Source organism: Conger conger, chromosome 1, assembly GCF_963514075.1.
Source record: "Conger conger chromosome 1, fConCon1.1, whole genome shotgun sequence".
Lineage (NCBI taxonomy): Eukaryota > Metazoa > Chordata > Actinopteri > Anguilliformes > Congridae > Conger > Conger conger.
Window position 1 is genome coordinate 6739775 of NC_083760.1, and position 24495 is coordinate 6764269.

Here is a 24495-nt window from a genome sequence, read left to right on the forward strand (position 1 = left end):
TTGAAACAATTTATATGGTCTAGCACAGTTTTGCACTGCAAACACTGACAGAATAATGTAATGTAATTTGCAGGGATGCAAAGCAATCTTTTGTGAAAACGTTTTAGATTTCGGTGGCGGGGGTAACATCAGCGGCTGGATTTAGACATTGTAGTTTGACATTAACTTAAACTAGATTACTGCTGCACCAACATGCGTATAAAATGTAATTAATTGATGAGGCTCTAGTGTTGACATTATGAACCTCTAAATATATAAAATTTTCAGTGAACAGTTTAAGGCTGTGTTTAATATTTGGTAAACACATGCAATGTGTAATGCGACGTTCGACGCGATGTGATGTCATTTATTTCCAAGATTGTTTTCATTACTTTTGACGTCTGATTTCAGGTCGCGTAAATCTGCTTAAAAAAAAACGATTTGAGCACAAGCAGCAGCGACCCATTTCGGCGTGTTTTCCGACGGCCTCCCCTCTTCCCGCAGCGCGAGTGCATATCCATCCACGTGGGCCAGGCCGGCGTCCAGATCGGCAATGCATGCTGGGAGCTGTACTGCCTGGAGCACGGCATCCAGCCGGACGGGCAGATGCCCAGCGACAAGACCATCGGCGGAGGGGACGACTCCTTCAACACCTTCTTCAGCGAGACTGGGGCGGGCAAGCACGTCCCCAGGGCTGTGTTCGTGGACCTGGAGCCCACCGTCATCGGTGAGTCCTCCGTCCTCAGGGCCCTAATCACAGCACTGGGCGCTCCTAGGGCCCCCTTCAGCCGGCTGGACACTTCAACACCTCACTTCACACCTTCAACGACAACCGGCAAGAACGCCGTTAATGCCGTGGTCTCCCGAGAATCGTTAAATCTCGATTTCATTGTTTAAAATTGTAAATTCACTCAACCAACCCGTAGTCAAATTGTGAAAGGAAAGTTTAACGTTTCGTTTAACTTGTTAGTCCCCGTTTGGATGTGGACTGTGTAGTCTTACTCAGTGACATCACAAGAGTCACAGATTTATTTTTAGATGCAAAACACCTCATGCCTTGTCTGTCTCTCCACACACACACACACACACACACTCAGTCACTCACTCACTCACACACACACACACACTCACTCACACACTCACTCACTCACTCACTCACTCACTCACTCACTCACTCACTCACTCACTCACTCACTCACTCACTCACTCACTCACACTCACTCACAGCAGGCTAAAGACTCTCCATAAGGGGGAGCTGTTAGCCCTCAAGTAACTGAAAGGTGCTTCGCATCAATGCCAGCGTCCTTGTTATTTGTAATGACAGTCCTGTTTTGGTGACTCTGTGATTGGGTGGTTGGGTCTCTCCAGATGAGGTGCGTGCTGGGACATACCGGCAGCTCTTCCACCCCGAGCAGCTCATCACCGGGAAGGAGGACGCCGCCAACAACTACGCCCGCGGCCACTACACCATCGGCAAGGAGATCATCGACCTGGTGCTGGACCGCATCCGCAAACTGGTATAACTGCGCTGCAAGAACACCAATCACGTATCAAATAATCTACGTTCTGCTTTTATCAACACTCGCTAATGTCCCATAAGCTTAGTAAAGGTTCCTTTTGTGTGTGGTAATACTTTATTTCTGTATCTATAAGAGTTTGCTATCTGGTTGATCAAACAACCACACATGCTAAGCCTCTCTCTGGTGCGTGCTTCCTTTTAAAGATACCTTACCTGAGTTGTATGCGAATGTTACTGTGTTAAAAAGAGTCCCTCTCTCCTCTCCCCAAAGATACTGTACCTGACTTGTTTTAGGCAAATGTTACAGTGTTAAAAACAGTCCCTCTCACCTCTCCAAAGATACTGTACCTGACTTGTAGGCAAATGTTACGGTGTTAAAAACAGTCCCTCTCTCTCCTCTCTCCAAAGATACTGTACCTGACTTGTAGGCAAATGTTACGGTGTTAAAAAGAGTCCCTCTCTCCTCTCCAAAGATACTGTACCTGACTTGTAGGCAAATGTTACGGTGTTAAAAAGAGTCCCTCTCTCCTCTCCAAAGATACTGTACCTGACTTGTAGGCAAATGTTAATGTGTTTAAAAGGGTCCCTCTCCTCTCCCCAGGCGGACCAGTGCACAGGCCTGCAGGGCTTCCTGGTCTTCCACAGCTTCGGAGGGGGAACGGGCTCCGGCTTCACCTCCCTGCTGATGGAGCGTCTGTCGGTGGACTACGGGAAGAAGTCCAAGCTGGAGTTCTCCATCTACCCGGCGCCCCAGGTGTCCACGGCCGTGGTGGAGCCCTACAACTCCATCCTGACCACGCACACCACGCTGGAGCACTCCGACTGCGCCTTCATGGTGGACAACGAGGCCATCTACGACATCTGCCGCAGGAACCTGGACATCGAGCGGCCCTCCTACAGCAACCTCAACCGGCTCATGGCCCAGATCGTCTCCTCCATCACGGCCTCGCTGCGCTTCGACGGGGCGCTGAACGTGGACCTGACCGAGTTCCAGACCAACCTGGTGCCCTACCCCCGCATCCACTTCCCCCTGGCCACCTACGCGCCCGTCATCTCCGCCGAGAAGGCCTACCACGAGCAGCTGACCGTGGCCGAGATCACCAACGCCTGCTTCGAGCCGGCCAATCAGATGGTGAAGTGCGACCCGCGCCACGGGAAGTACATGGCCTGCTGCCTGCTGTACCGCGGCGACGTGGTGCCCAAAGACGTCAACGCCGCCATCGGCACCATCAAGACCAAGCGCACCATCCAGTTTGTGGACTGGTGCCCCACCGGGTTCAAGGTGAGCCGTCTCAGCAGAGCTTAAGCCTGCACTTAGGGCTTTTAATCCTCTCAGCTCCAGGTTAACCCGTCGTTTTCTATCTCTCTTTCTTCTGCTCCCACGCTCACTCACACTTTCTCTCCCTCTCCTGCTCCATTTCTCTTGCTTTCTATCTCTTTCTGTCCCTCTCTCTTTCTGTCCCTCTCTCCATTCTCTCTCTTTCTCCCCCTGCCTCTCTCTTTCTCTCTCTCCCCCCTCCCTCTCTCTCCGTTCCCTTTCCCCCTCCCTCTCTCCCTCTCCCCCTCCCTCTCTCCCTCTCCCTCCATCTCTCTCCCTCTCCCCCTCTCTCTCTCTCTCTCTCTCTCTCTCTCCCTCCCCTTCTCTCTCTCCATTCTCTCTCCGTTCCCTCCCCCTCTCTCAGGTGGGGATAAACTACCAGCCCCCCACGGTGGTCCCCGGGGGCGACCTGGCGAAGGTGCAGCGGGCGGTGTGCATGCTCAGTAACACCACGGCGGTGGCGGAGGCCTGGGCGCGGCTGGACCACAAGTTCGACCTGATGTACGCCAAGCGCGCCTTCGTGCACTGGTACGTGGGCGAGGGCATGGAGGAGGGCGAGTTCTCGGAGGCGCGGGAGGACGTGGCCGCCCTGGAGAAGGACTACGAGGAGGTGGGGGCCGACAGCATGGAGGGGGACGAGGAGGGCGAGGAGTTCTGAGCGCCGACGGGACGTCCCGTGGGCCTCGGGGGGCGTCCGCTGTGTCCCCCCGCCGCGTTCTGCGTTTGAACAACCCCCCCTTTCCTCCCCCACCCCGCAGTAAAGTTCACGCCACTGTTTCTGCCTGTTGCTTCAATAAACGTTCACATGTTTATTTTTTAAAAAACTGCCTTTCCCTCTCAGTTCTGTGAGTAAATGATGAGATGAATTTTGGGACTTTTTAGGATTTAACTATCGTCATCTTTAACTCTTGAGGTTTAGGTTCACTTAAAAGGATCTGCCAGATGCTAAGGGTTAGTGATCTCAAGACACTTCAACCTATACCCAGGACATTGAATGGTGTATTATATATATCTTTTACATTAGTATATCCAACTTTTTTAAAGCTTTTACTTAAATATGTGATGTTTTTTCATAGCACACGGTAATATAATAAACACTTTTTTTTACTCCATATACGTGATAAACAAAGATTGCAAGTGTAACTTTTAAAAGATTTATAGCCCTGAAAAACTGATGCTTCTGCAAGCCTGTTTTTTCCCAGAGGTTAGGGAAACAAGAGTTTCAGTTTCAGGATTATGCGAAAACATAGACATTTGCTTTGGTGCAATAAGAAAAGGAACCGCAGCCATGAAAACTAAGCCATGAAGCCGCGATAATCGGTTGGAACAAAAAACCGGGACTGGACTTCTGCAAGTAAGTCATAAAAACGCCCAAAGGATGTAGCTGAGGCACACAGCTTAGTTGACAGGTGAACCCGTTAGAGTAGAGTAACTGCACTGCTCTCTGTAGTGAATCCCATGTTTGTGTTTCATCACCTTCACCGCTGAGGGAGGATGATGATGCTGCAGAAGTCACCATGGAAACCCCGTTTCCTCTGTCACTGATGTTACTGTAGTGAATTTGAATCTGTTGAGGTCATTTTAAGACCATAGTAAATCGCTATGGTGGTGGCCGCACACCAGGAAAAAAGACGTCGCCTCGTAAACACCGTTTATTGTCGCCGTGGTTCAAATGACAGACGTTACGTCGCACTGCCATCTGGTGGCTCTACTGTGTAACTGCAACTAAAAGTGAATTTTCTCTGGAACCATTTCATTGAAGCTCGCCCTCAACCAGTGCGCTTTTAATCAAAACCTAATTGTTTTTGACAGTGAGTAGCTTGAAGCCACACTCGCTGGTGATTTAAATTAATGGTAGCATAAGTGGTTTTGAAACATTGGCTGGTATATATGAATACATTTGCAGACTTAAATTTGATTAAAATGTTCCACCACATAATTTGTCCTAAGTACGAATAATGAGTACTCCTTGGAATTATTTCAACGGCACTTGAAAATGAGCTATACCTCAGACTGAGGGCCAGTTTTGTAAATACAGAAATATGCTAAATGTGCAGTGTGTTAATCTTTACAACATAAGTGTCAAACTTCAGTCTTGGAGGCCTACAGTGTCTGCAATTTTAGCACTATTTGTGGGAGCCACAGTGTCTGCAGGTTTAACTCCAGTCCTGGAGGGCCGCAGTGTCTGCAGGTTTAACTCCAGTCCTGGAGGGCTGCAGTGTCTGCAGGTTTAACTCCAGTCCTGGAGGGCCGCAGTGTCTGCTGGTTTAACTGCAGTCCTGGAGGTCTGCAATGTCTGCAGGTTTAACTCCAGTCCTGGAGGGCCGCAGTGTCTGCAGGTTTAACTCCAGTCCTGGAGGGCTGCAGTGTGCTGGTTTAACTGCAGTCCTGGAGGTCTGCAATGTCTGCAGGTTTAACTCCAGTCCTGGAGGGCCGGAGTGTCTACAGGTTTAACTCCAGTCCTGGAGGGCCGCAGTGTCTGCAGGTTTAACTCCAGTCCTGGAGGGCCACAGTGTCTGCTGGATTAACTCCAGTCCTGGAGAGCCGCAGTGTCTGCTGGATTAACTCGTCCTGGAGGGCCGCAGTGTCTGCAGGTTTAACTCCAGTCCTGGAGGGCCGCAGTGTCCGCATGTTTTCAGACATGCTTTGTCTACCAAGTACTTGACTTACAGTAACACAAACTGTCAAAGAATTCACACACATATATAGAAAGGAAACCACAAAAAGCAGCAGACACTGCGGTCCTCCAGGACTGGAGTCAAAACTGCAGGCACTGTGACCCTCCAGGACTGGAGTTTGACACCCCTGTTCTGCTACAGGTGACTGTAGCAGAACCACCATTTTAAAAGGCGTCCAACTGAAACCCCGACTTATTGGTGAGAACAAAGTTTCCTACTGATTTTGGGCTACTTCAAGTTCAGTGATTCAACCAGCAATGTGAGGTGAACAGTTGATGTATTCTTCAAGGATTCAAACTGTATCTGTACGGTCACGCTAGGACTTGGAACCGTACTGTCCTCTAGGGTCCTCATCGCACTTGTCCCTGTGTTCGATCGGCACTTCGTTGTACGTCGCTCTTGATAAGAGCGTCTGCTAAATGCCTGTAATGTAATGCAACTTTCGTAAGACAGCCGGAAACACACATTAGAACACGACACAGATTATCGCCTTTTGATCATTTATTACAAAACAAAGCAATGACAGCATAACAGACAAATAAGAGATTTTCATGTACAGAACATATTTAAAGGGAAACAATTCCAATGTTTCAAATGATTGTAAACACACACATACACGCACACTTGCGCACACACACACACACACACACAACAAACTTGGAAAAATAAAGATATTCCATATTGAAAATATGAGAAGAACTGCAGAATCATCTCTGCACTTATAACTGACAGGATGCACTGAATGCACTGTTGTCCCCGACTACCATCTGCCAATCAAAATCGAGACTTGACATTGGTTGGGCAGAGGGGAGAGGCAGGCTTTGGTGGGAGCAGTGCGTTCTGGGTCTTGGTGTTCTTCTCACTGTGGGTCTGAGAGTGGGAGTGGAGGCTCCTGTTCAGGGCATTCAATAAATTGAAGGTCTCTCCCTTTCCATTTAGAAGTTGACTTCAATAGTGCAATTATGCCCGTGAACAAGTGAGACCAGTGGTGTTGAATAAAATCAATTCCATTGGCTGTTGTCTATTAAAAAAAAATACACACCCTTTCAGTGTCTGTGGGGAGGGAGAAAAGTGCCGGGTTTTGGGACAGGTGTGACGACCTGCTCTGTCGGGTGTCGCAGGACAAAACGGTGCATTCAGCCGGGAACAGAGGTTCTAGAGACAACCTGAAGAAACCATAATGCTCACTGACGGAGACCATCACATCACTTTAAACAAGCAAAAAATACACTTATCCAGAACAGAAGGGTTGTTGTTTTTTTTTTAAGACTTTTTATTTTTATTTTTTTATTTAAATTACGAAATTAAACACTGCCATACATATTGCCATTTTTGTTTGTGTTTTTTTTTTTTTTTCAATCTTTTAAATAGTTAAAGCATTTATAAAGTATGAAAAGAGAAGCGGAAAAAGCTGAAGACACGTGGATCTACAGATGCGATGACTTTCCTACGAGTTCCTACGGGACTGAGAGACTCGACAGACACATTGAGACGCCTTCCAACTTTTTTTTTTTTTTTTTTTTTTTTGGTATGTTGTTTGCTTCTTTGCAATCCACCTCTCCGTGTGTCGGGCTAAGGAAGAGGGAGTGTACTGTGTTTTGATTTTGATCTCGTCACACACACGCCTCCGTCTTAATTAGAGAGAACGCGGTTCCCAGTGAAAATAAACACGTAATCCTTCGATACGAGTCGCTTCTGCAACGTCATCAGCGGAGATTTCTCCAGAGTCCGTTTGCTGCATCCAGCACAACAAAGACATCAGTCCACCATCTCACCAGGGCATCCCGCAAACTTCCCGGGAAAGTAGGTTCTATTCCCAGTCTTCCGCGCTTCTGAGGAATGTTTTAAGTAAACAGTTTGTCTGCACGATATTGCAATTGTATCCTTTTCAGTGCTTGCTATTAAAATAATTAACCCCTTCCCGATTTTAAAAAGAGACAAACAAAATATATCACCCAGTCCAAACCACTTCGAAACCAAAAGCGGGTTTGTATGATACGCTACCCACTTGAAATGCGTGCGTCTCAGTGCATGCGCTTACAGAGTATAGGCCTCGTCATTTCGCCTTCCTTTCAATCCTTCTCAGTCCAGCTGTGGTAGAAAACATTTCCATTTACGTCCACATTTTATCATAAGCATCCTCACACACACACACTCGCACACATACAAACAGAAAGTGCATCTATACCCCGCTGTAGCGGATGGCCGCTTCACGGGTGAACATATGTCAACAGGATACGCTCTATATGGCTGAGATGCAGTTCATACTTTTAATTTATTAAACAAACATGGCCCCGGTAAGAAAACTAGTAGGCTATGGCTTCCCCCTTGAGGGTGGTGCTGTTGTATACCTCGTGTGGCCACAAATATATTAAAATGCCACAGAAAAGGACAATGAACCGACGCATTGCTTTCTTGATAGTAACGTCAGTGCCTCCAGTATTCATCGCTTCCGTTGTCCACGTCAATACAGGGACAACACGTCAAGGTCAACGACCTTTCACCTCTTAAACGAGACACTCGCGTTACATATGTATTCTTTTATACATGTTGTGTTTTTATAATGCTCGTGTTAAGTCAGGGGTCTACAAAAACAAATACAAAGACAGAATCAAAGTCCCTGACACGACCTTAAGTAGCAAAAAAAAAGCCCCTCCCCTTTTGTACAAACAGTTGAAAATACCCATTGCCCCCACCCTCCGCAAATCTATATGCAGCTCCGAAAGAGAGTTACAGAAAGCGTTGTGCTGCGACTGTAGGCGTTAAAAAATAGCTGGCTTTTCTCCTTTCCGATACTGCGAACTGAAAATCACCTCACAGGAGCCGAGACAAGGGGAAACGACACCAGCAGAAAACACAAAACGAGCACAAATCGCAAATAAAAATAAAAATAACCGACTCGGCGAGGTTATAAATACGGTTTAAAAGTTTTTTTTTTAAGATAATGTTTCAGGCGGTGCGAACACATCGCCCCTCCCCCATGTAGTGTCCATGCAGTCCGGTTTCCAAGAGAGGGGGGGCCGTGCTGGTTTCCCCCCCTCACTCAAAAGTCCTGTCCTCCGATAGCAGTGGGTGGGAAACCGGCTTTTTTACGCACCATCGAATGTAAAGTCTGTAGCAGTACCTATAGTTGGGGTAATACTTGTTTTGTTTTGCATTTGGAGAGTGCAGTAGAGAGATGAACAGAGAGAGAGAGAACGGTGTCCTTTCTCCTTCTAGATCTTTCTGCCCTCCTTCTTCCCCTCCTTCGTTCCTCCTCGTAGGGTCAGGCCATTCCAGTCGGCAGTTTTCTGAACGCGTTTGGGAGACTCACAGTGGAGCTGGGGAGAAGGGACTGGGATGCTGTGGGGGTCGTGTGAGGGTGTGCTCACACCTTTTTTTTTTTTTTTTTTTTTTTTTTTTAAATCACACTGAATTGGCAGGGGGAAAAAAATCAAGAACAGAAACAAAAAACAAACACCTTAGCCCTTGAGGGTTTAATGTCTGATCAGACTGCAGGGGGTGATGGGATTTGTAGTTCGGTGAGAGCATTGCTTCATGACATCACAAGTTCTTTTTTTTTTTTCTCGAGTCCAGCCTTTCGAGTCGGGCCCTCCCAGGGTGCGGGGTTGGGGGGCTGGGGGGGGTTGGGAGATTTGGGGAGAGGACGGGTTGTTACGCTCAGAGGGCCAGCAGGGTCGGGGAGTTGAGGGAATCGGAGGACTGGTCCCCGCTGCTGCTGCTCCGCCGGTGGGCCTTGGAGCAGGACTCGGAGGAGGGCGAGGGGCTCTCGGGCTCCAGCATGCTGGGGTAGGTGAAGATGAGGCTGGGCGCGCTGGGCGTGGAGGCGGGCGTGGAGGCGGCCACCACGGGGGTGTTGAGGCTGTCGCCGTCCACGCCGTACACGCCCACCGACCCGCCCAGGCAGATGGGCTTGATGACGGAGCGCTGGGCCTCGCGGTCCTCCTCCGGGGGCTCCTGCTTCACCACCACGGGGTTCAGGGAGGTGAGGATGCCGCGGGGCCCCAGGCCGGAGCGCATGGACAGGGAGAGCGGCGCGCACTGCTGGTGCCGGTCCTCCAGGGGCAGCTTGCACACGGGGTTGTGCGCCACCAGCATGAACTCCAGCTTGTCCTTCTCCTTCTGCAGGGTCTCGATCTCCTTCTGCAGGTCCGCCTTCTCCTCCTCCAGCTTCTCTGTCTCCTGCACGGGGCAGACGGACACGGGCGGTTACATTCAGCTGCTCATCCTGTTAACTTTACGTTTACATTCTGCTATTCATCACCTTTACATTCTGCTATTCACGTTAACTTTACATTATGCTGCTTATCATGTTGCATTACATTACATTACATTACATTATTGGCATTTGGCAGATGCTCTTATCCAGAGCGACGTACAGTTGATTAGACCAAGCAGGAGACAATCCTCCCCTGGAGCAATGCAGGGTTAAGGGCCTTGCTCAAGGACCCAACGGCTGTGCGGATCTTATTGTGGCCACACCAGGGATCGAACCACCGACCTTGCGGGTCCCAGTCATGCACCTTAACCCCTACACTACAGGCCGCACCATACTGTTAACGTCACATCATGTTGTACGTTCCGTTGTTCATCATAATTACATTTAGCCCCTGCAGCTGCCTCTCATACCAAAACCCTGTTCCTGGAGGTCTAGCTTCCTGCAGGCTTTCCCTCCAACCCTAGCACCTCACTCAACAACTTGTCGAGCCGCTCATTATCAGAATTAGGCGTGCCTAATGAAGGTTGGAATGAAAAGCTACGAGATGTTAGAGCTGGGTTGGGCTGCCCTGCCCTGGAGTGACGTGCGCAGCTCGCATTCTTCACATACAGTACACCGACGGAGCTGGACACGGACCAAAGCAGCCCAGGATAAGTGTCGCGAAGTAACAGGAGTGCCCCACACCTGGTACTGGTACTGAGATGCAGCTGTTTCTCTAACCCGGAGCTACTCGACTCCAGGTCCTGGGGGCCACAGTGTCTGCAGGCCTTTGTTCTAGCCATGCACCACACCAAGATTTGACTAAGTATTTTTTACCTGCTTGGTACAAGGAAGTAAGCTCATGCAGGAAGTTAGCTTATTCGTGAAATCAGGTGGTAGAGTTTGTGGTTGGAGAAAATTCTTGTAGACAATGCAAGCTTGCAGGACCTGGTGTTCTTGCTCTCGCCAGATGCAGACAATCAGGTTTTGAGGGCTGTGTACAGGCCTGATTGCTATTTGTCACTTCAGCCCCAGGTCTGAACAATAAATATGTGAATATATTCTAAATACCCTGGTTTTTGTTTCATTCTTTTTGTGTGAGAGTCGTTTTCCCATTGAAAAAAAGGCTGTATACTGACACCTAGTGGACGGACAGCAAATCTCTCAAAATAATTCTAAAAGGCACTTCCATAAAAGTTTGGAACCTTTTGTATGCAGTTATCACCAGATTAATATAAGCAGTGTAAGTGTAGTTTGTCGTTATATGTAGTATTGAGTAAAATATATTTCCATTTCACAAATCCAGTGCCTAATTTCTTCCCTTTTGTCATTACGGTGTACATCTAAGACTGTATTCACCAATTCGCGGTTTTTTACGTTGTCATGGAAGCCAATTCGTAGCATTCCCAGCCCAGGATGAAATAACCATGACTTATCCCCCCTCTGGCTACACGATCTGTTTGTGCCACAAGAGGGCACTGTTTACCATTGTTCTGTGAGTTAATAGTTCACCACAGTTCAAACTCGGCAATTGAAGCAGAAAAATGTAGGTAGAACTAGGCAAACATAAAATAAATAATAATATCATCCGGGCTGGAAAAACACGAAAAAACACGGTTCTGCCCTAGAGGTTGACCCAGAGAGTGTCAATAACCAAAGTTCCAGGCATGATGTCAGATGTTTTTTTGTTTTTTTTCTTCCTTCAAATTAACAGTTTGCACAGCGCACAGGCCGCCACACCTTTATGCAAACACGTTTTGAAGCGAAGGCGGAAAACCAGAAGGTCGTTCCGCACCTTCTCTGGAAGGCATGACGCAACGCGGCGGTCGAACGTTTCTGGATAATGAATTACAGGGAAGGGAGACAAAGGGCAGCCTTAAAGGGAAGTGTTTAAAAAGTCAGACGGGACGAGACAGAGGGGGGTTGGGGGTGGGGGTGCGTTGTTAGAATAAAGAGATAAGCCACAGTCTGTCTGTGTACACTGACCTGGGAGAGAAGGAATGAGGAAAAAGGAAATAAGGGCAGAGCAATGATGACAAGGCAGGGGGGGGAGAGAGAGCGAGAGAGAGGGAGAGAAGAAGAAGAAAAGAAGAGAATGCCCCTCCTTGTTTAACTGTGACAGTGCCTTATTAGGAAGAACACTGTGGAGAAAGCTTGAGGGGGTATGGTATGTGTGTGTGTGTGTGTGTGGGGGGGGGGGGGGGGGGGGTGCATTGAGGTTCACATAATATCTCCCATTCACCCCCCCCCCCCCCATCCCTCCCCGGGCAGTCTGATTGACAGACTGATCGTTACTGTAAGAGCGCTAATTACTTCAATTAGAGCCTTTGCCGTCTGCAGCCTGACGGGAAAGAGGCTAGCAGACTACAGTTAGTTCTCTATAAAAGCGTAGAAAAACTGAGGATTGTGTGGTGAGGCGAGTGGGTGGGTGGGGGGGCGCGGGGGCGGGGGGGGGCTGGGGGGGGCTCCAGTGGAATGTGCCCCGGGGAGTTAAACTGGACTGCTGGTGCACAGAATTCCCCGTCCCCATAGTTAAATAAAAACAGCCTGGAAAGCTGAAGAGGTGTGTGTGTGGTGTGTGTGGTGTGTGTGTGTGTGTGTGTGTGTCTGCACGTGTGTGGTGTGTGTGTGCGAGTGTGAGGGAGAGAGAGCGTGTAAGTGTACAGTGTAAAGATGACAACATGTCATGGAGCAGACCTGGAGCACACTGCCGCAGGTCTGGCGCAGATATCTGTGCCTTTGTGGGGACATTGCGGCAAGCGGGGACCGGCTTCATTCAGCCCGCCAGGAGGGGGCGCTGTGGCGGGGACACTCACCCCCTGCAGCAGGTCGGTCAGCTCTCTCCGGCGGTTGCGGCACTTGGCGGCGGCCAGCTTGTTCCTCTCGCGCCTCACACGCCGCTTCTCCTCCTCCTCCGGGGTCAGCTGAGGGAGCAGGGAACGGAGCGGGAGAGAGTCAGACAGAGACCCTCGCACACTCACACACACATGTACTCTCTCACACACACACACACACACACGTACTCTCACACACACACACACACACACACACACACACACAGTATAAGAGAGGACATCGCTCTACATGCATCACGTCTAGGATACAATTACTGCCCTGTTTCTATCAGATCATACACCCACACTGACATGGAACACTGTGTCCAAAAATGCTCCCATTCCAACAGCGAGTTTTATAAATAATGGAGCGCAGAGCGGTTTGTTTGGATTTGCGCAGCACAGACTGTAAACCGTACGGACGCAGTGCATATCCCTTTGGCAGTTCCCCTCCATACACAGACAGCTGCTTGCACGTGTAAGCCAAGCACTCTACATCACATTCAAAACCTACATTTGCAAGACCAAGGAGGTCCCCACAAGCACAAAACCTGGACTGGACTGGAGTTAAAGCTTTTTAGTTCAGCATCGAGGTGGCTACTGTTTATGCAATTATATAGTGGATTTGTGTGTGTATGGGTGTTTGTCTGTGTTTGTGCGTATGTGAGAGAGAGCATGTGTGTGTGTGTGTGTGTGTGTGTGTGCGTGAGAGAGAGAGCATGTGTATGTGTGAGAGAGTACATGTGTGTATGTGTGTGAGAGAGTACATGTGTGTGTGTGTGTGTGTGAGAGAGTACGTGTGTGTGTGTGTATGTGAGAGAGTACGTGTGTGTGTGTGTGTGTGTGTGTGTGTGTGAGAGAGAGTACATGTGTGTGTGTGTGTGTGTGTATGTCAGAGAGAGAGAGAGAGTATGTCAATGTAAATGTGTGTGAGGGTCTGTGTGTGCGTGTATCTACTATGCATCTGTATGTATCAATAATGTGTGCCTGAGTGCGTGTGTACATGTGTATGTGTATGAGTATATCTATTATGAGTGTGTGTATGTATTATATGTGTGTGTGTGTGCGCGTCTATTGTGTGTGCATATGTGTATGTATCTCTATTTGTATGAGTGTATGTATTGCGTGTGTATGTATTATATGCATGTATGTGTGTCTCTGTATTGTGTGTGTGTGTGTATCTGTATGTGTATGAGTGTATATTATGTGTGTACCTCTGTATTGTGTGTGCGTATGTGTGTATCTGTATTTGCACATATGCATTATGTTCTATGTGTGTGTGTGTGTGCGTGTGAGTGTATTATGTGTGTGTGTGTGTGTGTGTGTATTATGTGTGTGTGTGTGTGTGTATTATGTGTGTGTGTGTGTGTATTATGTGTGTGTGTGTGTGAGTGTATTATGTGTGTGTGTGTGTGTATTATGTGTGTGTGTGTGTGTGTGAGTGTATTATGTGTGTGTGTGTGTGTGTGAGTGTGAGTGTGAGTGTGTGTGTGTGTGTGTGAGTGTGTGTGAGTGTGAGTGAGTGTGTGTGTGTGTGTGTGTGTGTGTGTGAGTGTGAGTGTGAGTGTGAGTGTGAGTGTGAGTGTGAGTGTGAGTGTGTGTGTGAGTGTGTGTGTGTGTGTATTATGTGTGTGTGTGTGAGTGTGTGTGTGTGTATTGTGTGTGTGTGTGTGTGTATTATGTGTGTGTGTGTGTGTGTGTGTATTATGTGTGTGAGTGTGAGTGTGAGTGTGAGTGTGTGAGTGTGTGTGTGTGTGTGTGAGATGCACGTTCAGCGTCAGCGCCCACCTGCTCGTCCCTCTTGCGGCGTCCGCGCGCGTCCCCGATGGAGCGTATGACGCCGGGCCGGGCCAGAGCCGTGTGGCCCAGCAGCCCTGCGGCGCTGGAGACGGGCAGCCCGTACGGGTGGGAGCGCGAGTACGGGTTGGACATGGAGGTGATGACCGTGGGCTGCACCATCCACTGAAGGTCCTGGCTGGTGGTGATGGCGTTTATGGTGGGGATGAAGGCACTGTTGGAGCCAGGCATCTCCACCCTGTACTTCTGCGGAAGAAGAAGAGGAGGAGGAAGGGGGGGGAGGCGGGTTAGTGGTGTACCTCGACTCCTCTGCAGGGGTTCCCTCCTGCATTGCCATTTGTTTGTTCGCCTGTCCGAAAGTTTCGGCCCCTTGTTGTACTTCGTAATTTCATTGGTATAAGTTTTGTTATTTCGCTGACATACGGTCGATTGGGCTAAACAAGGGGACAATCGTCAATCGTGGATAAAAGTGTCTGCTAAATAAAATGTAACGTTGTGTATTGTAGTCTTTTTTTCCCCATTGTCATACACCTTTCTTCATCCATCTTTTATTTCTGTGAACAATTTTTAAAAAAAATTGGTTTTCAAACACCATTCCCACCCCTACAACAGGAAGGGAGAGAGAGAGAGAGATGGTGCAAAAAATCATCACTCTGTCGCTTGTGAGATTAAAAAACTACATCTGCAGCAGTGTTCCATGCTGAGGCCAGCACATTCTTTCCTCTCCGTTTCTTCATCCCACAAGACGACAGCAAAATTTGTGTGCCATGAACATTTTGGTTCCGAGGAAGAACGTCGTTTGAAGAACGTCGTTTCACACAGGAGTCTCTTCCAAACCAGAGTTCAAACCCACTTGTGTTTCAGGAAATCAGAGCACTGCCCCAAACCTACTGGATCAATTATGAGGGGGTTGGCCTGAGAAAAGGTACTCCACAGTGTCCATTGTCGTAGCCCCCCCCCCCCCCCCCCCCCCCCCCCCCCCCCGTTATCGAAACCTCACACCCTCGCAAGTTCCAATTCTGTCATCGAGTTCTGTGTGCCATTCCCCCACAGGGCATTGTGACACACTCATTGAATCATAGGAAAATCCTATCTACCCCCCCCCCCCTCCCCCCGCCCCCGCCCCCACCCCCTCCTGTCCTCACTTAATAAAACCCCCCGCCTCCAGACAAACACATACACACCCCAGTGATGTAACGGGTCAGACACACATGCATCAAGGGCTCCGTGGAAAGACAAGGTTCTTTGGAAAAGTTAGGCGCAAGTAGAAACAACAAGATAAATTCGTATCTCCGTGCTGAGTCAAAGAGTGAGAGCTGGCTGGCTTGCTCGGGTTTAGACGCCTGCCAAGGGCTGTTTCGTCCATGTCGACATCAGAAGGGGAGTAGATGCTTTCACTGGAACCAGGAGTGACATCATAAGCAGGCTATTAAGGCCCAATTAGTTTATTATCCCCCGTAAACCGGGGTGAGTGAGAGTAGGGATGCCGTTGCGTTGAGGGCAACAGAACGGGAGGGGGGGTCCAGACAGCACTGCGACCACTGATGACATCATCAGGAAGCGCCATGTCTGCCCTCCACCAAAATGCTACTGTGGGCAGCTATGGCCAATGTAGCTGCCTCTGCCCCGTTCCTCGCGTGGCACTGACTTTCTCCAAATCGACAACAGTTGAAATGTCCAACGAGGACCGAGAAACAAAAGGTCCGCCGGGATGTCATGCGGTGATGCTGTCGGCTAAAATGTGACTCAGCGTTCTCAACAGGACCGCGGCCGCCAGCGATAAGGGTGGTCATTACGGAGTGCGAGCCAGAAAACGCCACAACCGCCCAGCACCACACTTAGCGCCGCCGCGCAGAAACGCTTTCGGAAAGAAAGACACACACACGCACGCAGACTGTAAACCTTTTAGAGCTCGGCGGCCAAAAGGCTTTACTACCGTCGAGATTGTCTGATGCCGAACTGTTACTTTTAAAGCAACGGGTTTCACAGGAGACTGAAAATTAGAAGCGTGTGCTTCGTGAAATGAGCGAAAATGGCATACGTGGGTCCATTTGCTGTTCAAAAATCACTGGTTATAGTCGCACAGGGAGGAGAAGTTAAGCCTACGAGGCCCTGAATCTCAAGCAGAGTGACTTGAAGCAGTAGGTGGTCGAGAGTTTACATTGCGTCTGAAAGGTGGTCATGCTTCGAAAAATGCTTCAACATTGACCAATGCGTTTCCTTTTTCCCCACAGAGCCAGTGGCCGGTCGTCATCACGTCCTGGATTGTGATGGGCCAGCATCCTGTATTGTCATCAGCACAGACCAGTGAGAACAGAACACAAACCCCAGTGTTGACACGTCTGGTTTAATGATGAAACCTACACCACAGGTGCAGGTTAATATTCCAAGCGAGCCACTGGACTTCTGCCCGTGAAAAAGATACAGTAACCGGGATATCATATAGAGAAGAGACCTCCTGAGCAACTATTGTGAGACATTTTTAAAAACGTTTTCAGTAGCAAGGAACAGCCCCAAGAGTTGAATATTACCATCTGGTCTAGTTTGAAATGTAAAAAAAATGTTTATAAAATTGATTTAATCAGTTGAATTTGAACTAGACCATAAAACAAATATATCCACAGTAGTATTATTAATGAACCCCTTATACCCCACCAAATGATCCTAACCACACATCAGAATAACCAAAAATGGTTAACCAACCACAAAATAATGGTTTGGCAATGCCATCTTGAGCTTTCGGACTTAAATCTAAAATGTTTTTATGTTTTTAAACTGGATTGCAGTACAGATACACGTCTCTCAAACAGCATTCTTTTATTCTTTTTTTTTTTTTTCTTTTTTTTTTTTTTTTTAATAATGGATTTATGATGATAATAATATTTTAATCTTCCATGACATACAAATTCTCTGTCAGGAGATCCCGTATCACCTTGAGTAGCCCTACGCCAAAAGCATTCGCTATTTCACGCAGCATTTGAATAGCCGCTTAAATCATGCGCAAATTTACGCGCTGAGTCACGGTATGTTCCGTATGCAACTGGGATTAACGTACTCGGTTCCAGTAAAGTGGGGGGAAAGGGTAATATATTTAGCTATGGGAAGAAGGGACCCCCGCCAACATATTCCCGGCGTCCAGTGAAGTTCGGGGGGGGGGGGGGGGGGGGCAAAGGACGGGAAGTTCATCTACCGGGAGGGAGGGGAAAGTTTTACGGTAAAATGGAGATATCACCAGTAGGCTGATATGAAACAGGCGGGTCGCAATAGAGGAAAGTTTCAACACTGATAAACCCCAACTTGAGCCATTGTTATTATCAGCTGATAAAATAAGATTAAACAAGACTTTTTTTCCCCCTCAGACTTTAACTATAGGTATGCTTTAATCGCGTGTCCTCGTGGCAATTAGCAATGTTTGGTCATTCGATGTAACCGAATTCTGTTTTTTTTTGTTTTTTGTGGTAATCATCGTAACGTGCAGATGGTCATTGCAAGCGAGTCTGGTCGTCTAATTTTCAAGAATATAATGAGGGCACATTTGTTTTTTTGCGTTTTCGTCCGCCTAGTGTTTACATCGTTGTTGCGCAATGTAATTACTCCCCTCTTTTTACAGCAATCCACAACAGAGGTGAGTGATTTCCCGTCGTAACCTGGGAACTGTGTTAAGACCATAGAGCGTATTCATGTCTGGTTAATGCTGCGTTCCTTGCCGCTGAATGAGCCGTGGTGGGTGGGGGCGCGGTCCGCGCAATTTCCTGGTAATTCCCCCCCCGCATTTGGGGACACAGCCGTTGTCCGGCAGACAACTAATGCCTCTAAGGACACGGACAGGCTATAACGTCGCCGTCTCCACAGAAGGCGTCCTCGCAAAACTAACACATGATGCAGAACTTTCCGACGCCTCCATGAAAACTTCCAAATGGACAAACAACCTACGTAGTTCAGGAGAATGGCAACGGAGACTTGAGTCAAATCTTTTTTCTTTTTTTTTCTTAATACGTTTAAGCTTCACAGGTGTGAACCGCCTGGGATCTTAATGTTAGCGGGGTAAAAACATGCGTGTGGTTTTTGAAAGCAAAGAGAACATCTTTGGCAAGAAATAAAACACACACATTTAGCCTACATAATGTATTTATTTTGTTTATATACACTGGGTGAAAGGTCTTGGTGAAATTGGAGCGAATGTATATTCAGACCCAAACAGTGTCCTAAACAGTTTATACTGGTGACCAAAAGACACTAAACAAGCGCGCGTGCTTGGAGACATCTGGGGCACATTTGGAGAGAACCTTTAATATGCAGTCTTGTTGGAGAAAAGGGTACATTATGTTTAAGAAGTGCACATATTCACGTGCACTGTGACGGTCTGAAGACCACCACAACGGGCAGCAGTAACGCTACAGTGAGAAGTTGCCCATCCACCACCAAATGAGTACGATACCGTCCCCAGTTCACAAAGTTTGGTTCACAGCTGGTATGACATATTTAGGGCACTTCTTCTGAGTTTAATCCTGCTGAAAAAAAACCTAGCTCTCAGGCTAGGTTTTGAAACAGCTGGTAGCTGGTTGACCAGTTCACACCAGCTCCATACTTAACATGGTTTGACCAGCTCAAGCTAGGTTTTGAAGCTGCCGGTTGCTGGTTGACCAGTTCACACCGGGGATTTCACCGCAGGGGAACCTTCGCACTCGGGAACGCCAGCCGGTACGTTCTCTTACGAACGAGTGCGGCGTGTCGTCATCCAACGGATGACACGGCATGCCTCGCTGGTGACTAGGCACGTCTTCGGCGAGGCTATCCCACAAACGGCCTGGAGCCGGCCGCCATCGCTGTGCGCTTGTGTAACTTCAGAAGCTGACTCACGGGCCATCTTTAAATTTAACACGAGATTGAAATTCCAGTGTCTGCGCATCATGCAGGAGCGCAGCCAGTCTCTCCGGCCGTCTCAGTGCCTCGGATCCGAGGGTGGGGACACTGCAGGGATTCAGTGCGAATGTCCGTAATTTCATCAGTCTAAATCATGTTTAATGTGGAAGTGGAAACTGGGTATATCGGAAGAAGACGGGTATATCGTACATTTATGCAAACACAGGTTTGAAAATTGTGAAACCATTTTCTAAAGTCTTCAAAAGCAAGAGTAGGAACAATTATGAGGGAAAATTCCATTCAATTTTATTTGTGCGGCTCTTTTTACAGAAGACTGTCACAAAGACGCTTTACAGAGTAGCAAAAACGGCAGCAAACACCAGGCCTGAACCCCAAAATAGCAGAAGAAAGCAATCAGAGGTAAAAGCAGGTAAAAACTGTCGGCAGGGTTGAGTGCAGCACCTGGGAGGGGGGGGGGGGGGGGGGGGGGGGGGTGAGGGGGGGCATGAGGGAGTAGCGTCGCTTTAATCCTCTGGTCCCCAGCCACCATGACACGCCAAAACGTCTACCGACCCCCCAGAGAGGGCCCCGTCAATGCCACCCTCTGTCCCGCTGGTTCAGTGTGTGCACCTCCAACCAGGTACACCGTGAGCATGTCCAGTCTCTGGAGCTGGCCAAAAGGGCACCGCTAACAGAGAGGCTTTGTGGGTGATAGTCATATCTTATATATCCCACTTCTTCTACTTGAGATTAACCAAAGCACAGCTTCCACCTTTTAAAAAGAATGGGTCGCATTGCCTATTGTTCTTGTTCTTCTTTTTTTTTTTTTTTCTTCTTTTTTTTTTAAACCCTACTCCTCACAAACAGGCCATTGTAGTCTGCGGTAGTCTGTGGTCAAAGGATCATGTGCAGGTAGCGTCTGGCTGAGGTTATCTGCTGAAGAGTATGGGGGAAGGGGGCAAGGAGGTGTGTGAGGAGGCGTAACCTAACATGGAGATGGGGGGGGGGGTTTATCCCCTGTTCATTCACAGGGTTAATAAATGTCCCTCCAGATAATTTTTTTTTAATGAAAAACATACATGCACAAACACGTACACACATGCACACTCATATATATATATATATATATACATATATATATATATATATATATATATATATATATATATATATATATATTATATATATATATATATATATATATATATGTGTTGCACACACACACAATAACGTGCGCTCAGATACAACAGTCTTAATTTATCTTTGTCAGCGTCTTAATTTATCGCTGTCATCTGTCTCGAAAGTATATACATATATATATATATGTATATACTTTATATATATATATATATATATATATATATGTATATACTTTATATATATATATATACTTTATATATATATATATATATATATATACTTTCGAGACAGATGTGCATTACAGCTGGACCGGGTTATGTTATCTGTGACGCCATGTCATTGACGGTTAACGGTTTATTTTTAGCGAGAGGTGGGTGGTGGGTGATTAGTGGCGTTTCCAGTTTGTGCAGTTGCAATTAATACCATGACCACTAGATGTCTCCTTCTGGCCTTAAATATTAACTAGGCATATTAACGCACAACCGGTGGTCCAGGAGCGATGCCGTTTGAAAGCTCCGTCGCTGTAAATGTGTTGGAACTCTGAGAATGTACCTCGGTAGATTTCTGACGAGAAAGTCCCATGTGAACACAGGCGTCCTTGTTTTGAATAGTCTTAAAAGAGGAACACAAGCGGCTCACGAAGGTTTGCTGCAAATGTTTTAGTGGACTCTTGTGTCCAAAACTTACAAAATAGCCTACCTAACAAATATATTGGTACTGTGTGTGATGTTAGTTTCAGTGGTAGACTCCGCTCACAGATATCAAATGTAGGTTATATGGATTGCAAAATGCGATTAGTCATAGCCAAGGAATTCAACACTAATATCAATCATAAGTGGAATACAACGCATACGCTAGGCTACCACTTTTTTTGCATCGGTCCATGTTTTGTTGCATATACAGTGCTTCGTTTAAGTTTATTTGTAGAGACCCCGACCACACAACAGAAGCAAAGTATTTTCAATTTAAACGGCTAAATATAACATGGCTAAAGAGCGCTTTCGCTTTCCCTCCAAGAAAGGTGATGCGATGTGCTATCGACAATATTTCAAGTGTGCACGTGTGTTTCTGCGTCTACGGACCACGGTAACTCGTTGAATTCGTGTAAGATCATCACAATCGTGCATGAATTGACATCGGTTTGTATTTAATAATGCAATACATATACATGTTCGCTGTTGTATGATCTACTGTGCGTTAACGGCGTAATTATGCACAGAGGGTGATGCAAGATCGACCTGACTTTACGCATTTCACCCACGCACTCGCGACGCTGAGGTTCAGTTCATGTCGTCCCAGTTTATGGTCAGCTTGCGAAACTTATTCCAAGGAAGGAACGCGTAGCTGCCCTTCCGCCGCGATGCTCGTACATCTCGTCATGTCCCTTTCAGTCATTGTTTAGGATTTCTTCCCGAATTACCATGTGTATTACCAGGTGTTTCTCATTCCCCTGTGTTCAGGTCTACGTGATGTACACATTCAACGTTTATTTAGGCAACATCTGTCATTTTTTCCACCTCATACCAAAAAAATCGCCGAACTTTGATGAACACGACCAAAAAGATTGCACAAACGTATGCTTCTGTAGATTCTTTTCAATATTGTCAATATTCAGTTAACTTTTGCGTTCCCTCTCATCTAAATGTGTACATTAAAATAAATGCGTTACAATAATCAAAAGTAACACCAAATGCAGCGAGTTTGGGGAAATAATTCATACACTGTAAATGGCCAACATACATAAGCTTGTATTTGGGTATCGCTGTTTTACCTTTCTTCCAGATTGGTTCAAATAATATAATCAGTGATTGTTTCTGCGATCTTAAATAACAATGCCACAACGACGCATTACGTAGTTGTTGTTTTCGTATACAACTGTCAAACCACAAAACTGCAAAAAATGCATACGTTCACGTTCAAATAATTTCAGTTTGACAGTGCTTGTATGTCTGGTGCGGAGTGGAATGAGAGAATACGTGTGGAAGGATCTTGCTTTCAGTGCAACAAGAAGCCCTGGAACATTACCTGGTAGCTTGAGGTAGAAATCGGACTGCCGATAGTGCTGCTCCCGCTAGTGAAGGACTCTTGCTGGGCCGGTGAAATGCTACTGCCGCGGGAGGACGTATCGTAGTTCCCGGAGTAGTCCTGGTACATGATCCAGGAGAGAGGGAGATTTCAGTTGAGGATAAGAACTCCGGTGCTCACAATGTCTCCCGTGCAACGCTCAGCACTTCTGAGTAAATTGGCGAACGGAATCCCTCTGTGATAGTTGAGAGCAGTAAGTGTTAATTCAAACTGGAATCCAAAAATAAAGTATATAAAAGACGCGGAAATCCGTTTCAGCACAACATAAATAAGATCAAAACCGATACCGTGAAAGGATTTCGATCTATATAAGTGGCTCTTTTTGTCAGTTCATGAACTTAACGATATGAAACAACAAGTGATTGTCTTCTTGGAATCGTCTCTGGTTGTCTTGTAATTGAAACCGCGTTTCTCTGGCGTGCTATTATAGTGCAAACTTTGAAAATCATAAAAGTCACCGAGTCACCTACTTTCCAAAGCCAAATCCGGGGTTCTCTCCGAACACCAGTGAGTTGCCGATTTGCGAATGACTCACGCAGATGCAAAAGCGTTTTGTTCTCAACTTTAAAGAGGCGCTTTGTGGCGGCACTTTTTTTTCTTGAATTGCTTCTGTCCCCGTGGAACAGTTCTTGCTTTTTCCTCTTCTAAAAAATTACCGACCGCTTGTTGGGATGACTCACTTATATGGCACTACACTGTACTGCAACTCTTCTTATCAATCCGAAATTAGAGACACGTCACAAGGAGCCTAAACACCCAGGTAATGGGGGAGTGCGGATACTAATTAACCTTTCGCTTTCGCTTCACGCGTTCAATACTTTACGTTAAACCTTTATACTTTCCAACCCACTAGTATTTAGCTGTGTGTAACATTTCGAATTTCAAGTATCCGAAATGTATTGTGTTATTATTAAACCTGAACTACGCGTACCCCCCTCCTATGATCAGTCTGTTTGGTTTTGCCCATTGACGCATGTTGCCAAAAATGGGCAGTTGCGTCAGAGAACACGCGTGTGGGTTTCCTAGGTAAAGGGACGTCAGAGAATGGAGGGATTCCCTTCCTCCCCACCCCCAGAACTTTATTTCACCATTCGGACAAGAGGGGCTGATCGATTGTGCATCGGTAGATCGGATCCAAATAGACGAGAGGATGCAACAGATCACTTTAATGTTAACGCCGTTAACTTTCATATAATCACAGCGTTGCTGCATTCGATCACCTCTGTAGCCTACATCCTTCAAGCAAAAGCGGCCTTTATTTCTTCAAGCAAAACCCCTTTTTTAAAGAAAAAACCCAGCGATGTTCACTTAATACGTGGTACTCGATTAAGACTAATATTGTACTTTAATGATTGTTTTGTGCTTTTTTAATATATATATTTACATAATTATTATAATTTTTTGTTTGTGTGCGAACGTTTTTTTAATCTAGGCTATTTACTTCTGCAGTATAAGTCTTATTTCTGCTGAGAGAGAGAGAGAGAGAGAGAGAGAGAGAGAGAGATTACTTCTGCTTTGAAGTTTTCCGGAGCTTTAGGATTTAAATTCCTGTCCATATCTGTCGCCCGAGGAACAGATAGATGTCGCCAGCAGTACAGAGAGATTATCAGGAAAGAACTTCCACTTTGGCAATCCTCGACCATTTCGACAGCTCGTTTCAGAACTGCCCCCCCCCCCCCCCCCCCCCCTCCCGCGCACGAGCTGTGCTGTGATTGTAGCTGCAAGCGCGGAGAGAGACCCTGGATTTGAACGCGGCGCACACATCAACAATAGTCAAAAACAGTGATCTGTAAATCTTCGTCTTCATTTTCTTGCGACACACTTTCATCTTTCTTGAATATTGCGTTTCAGATTATATCTGTGTGAAATAATTATTCGGCATCTTAATTTGATAGATAAAAGTACAAGCATAACAGAAAACAACAATAGTTCCTGAAACCAAACGCAGGGATTACTAGTTACCAACATAAAGGAACCACTTAAAACGAGGTTTGTGAAATATAGGTTAATTAAGACCACGTTTGATGAATATTCCAAGTATCAGTGTAGGCAAAGAGCCCAGATTGTGACATATCGTAGATAAT

At 46.9% G+C, this 24495-nt stretch overlaps 2 protein-coding genes across 3 annotated transcripts; one reads left to right on the top strand and one right to left on the bottom strand.

Annotated features, from left to right (window-relative positions):
* The first annotated feature begins 533 nt into the window (after positions 1–533).
* LOC133140842 (tubulin alpha-1C chain-like) lies at positions 534–3474 on the top strand. The gene is made up of 4 exons (XM_061261093.1): positions 534–706; positions 1348–1496; positions 2100–2780; positions 3181–3474. The coding sequence occupies exons 1-4, from the start codon at positions 586–588 to the stop codon at positions 3472–3474; spliced, it is 1245 nt and encodes a 414-aa protein (XP_061117077.1). The 5' UTR covers positions 534–585.
* Positions 3475–9113: 5639 nt separating this feature from the next.
* fosl2 (FOS like 2, AP-1 transcription factor subunit) lies at positions 9114–23099 on the bottom strand. 2 transcript variants are annotated; one of them, XM_061260985.1, is made up of 5 exons: positions 22882–23099; positions 22352–22586; positions 14315–14569; positions 12509–12616; positions 9114–9676 (listed from the first exon to the last, which is right to left on the bottom strand). In XM_061260985.1, the coding sequence occupies exons 2-5, from the start codon at positions 22478–22480 to the stop codon at positions 9155–9157; spliced, it is 1014 nt and encodes a 337-aa protein (XP_061116969.1). In that variant the 5' UTR covers positions 22481–22586; positions 22882–23099; the 3' UTR covers positions 9114–9154. The 2 variants fall into 2 exon arrangements, with proteins under 2 accessions (XP_061116969.1, XP_061116977.1); XM_061260993.1 differs by having other exon boundaries at positions 22352–22471; positions 22882–23054.
* Positions 23100–24495: the final 1396 nt, after the last annotated feature.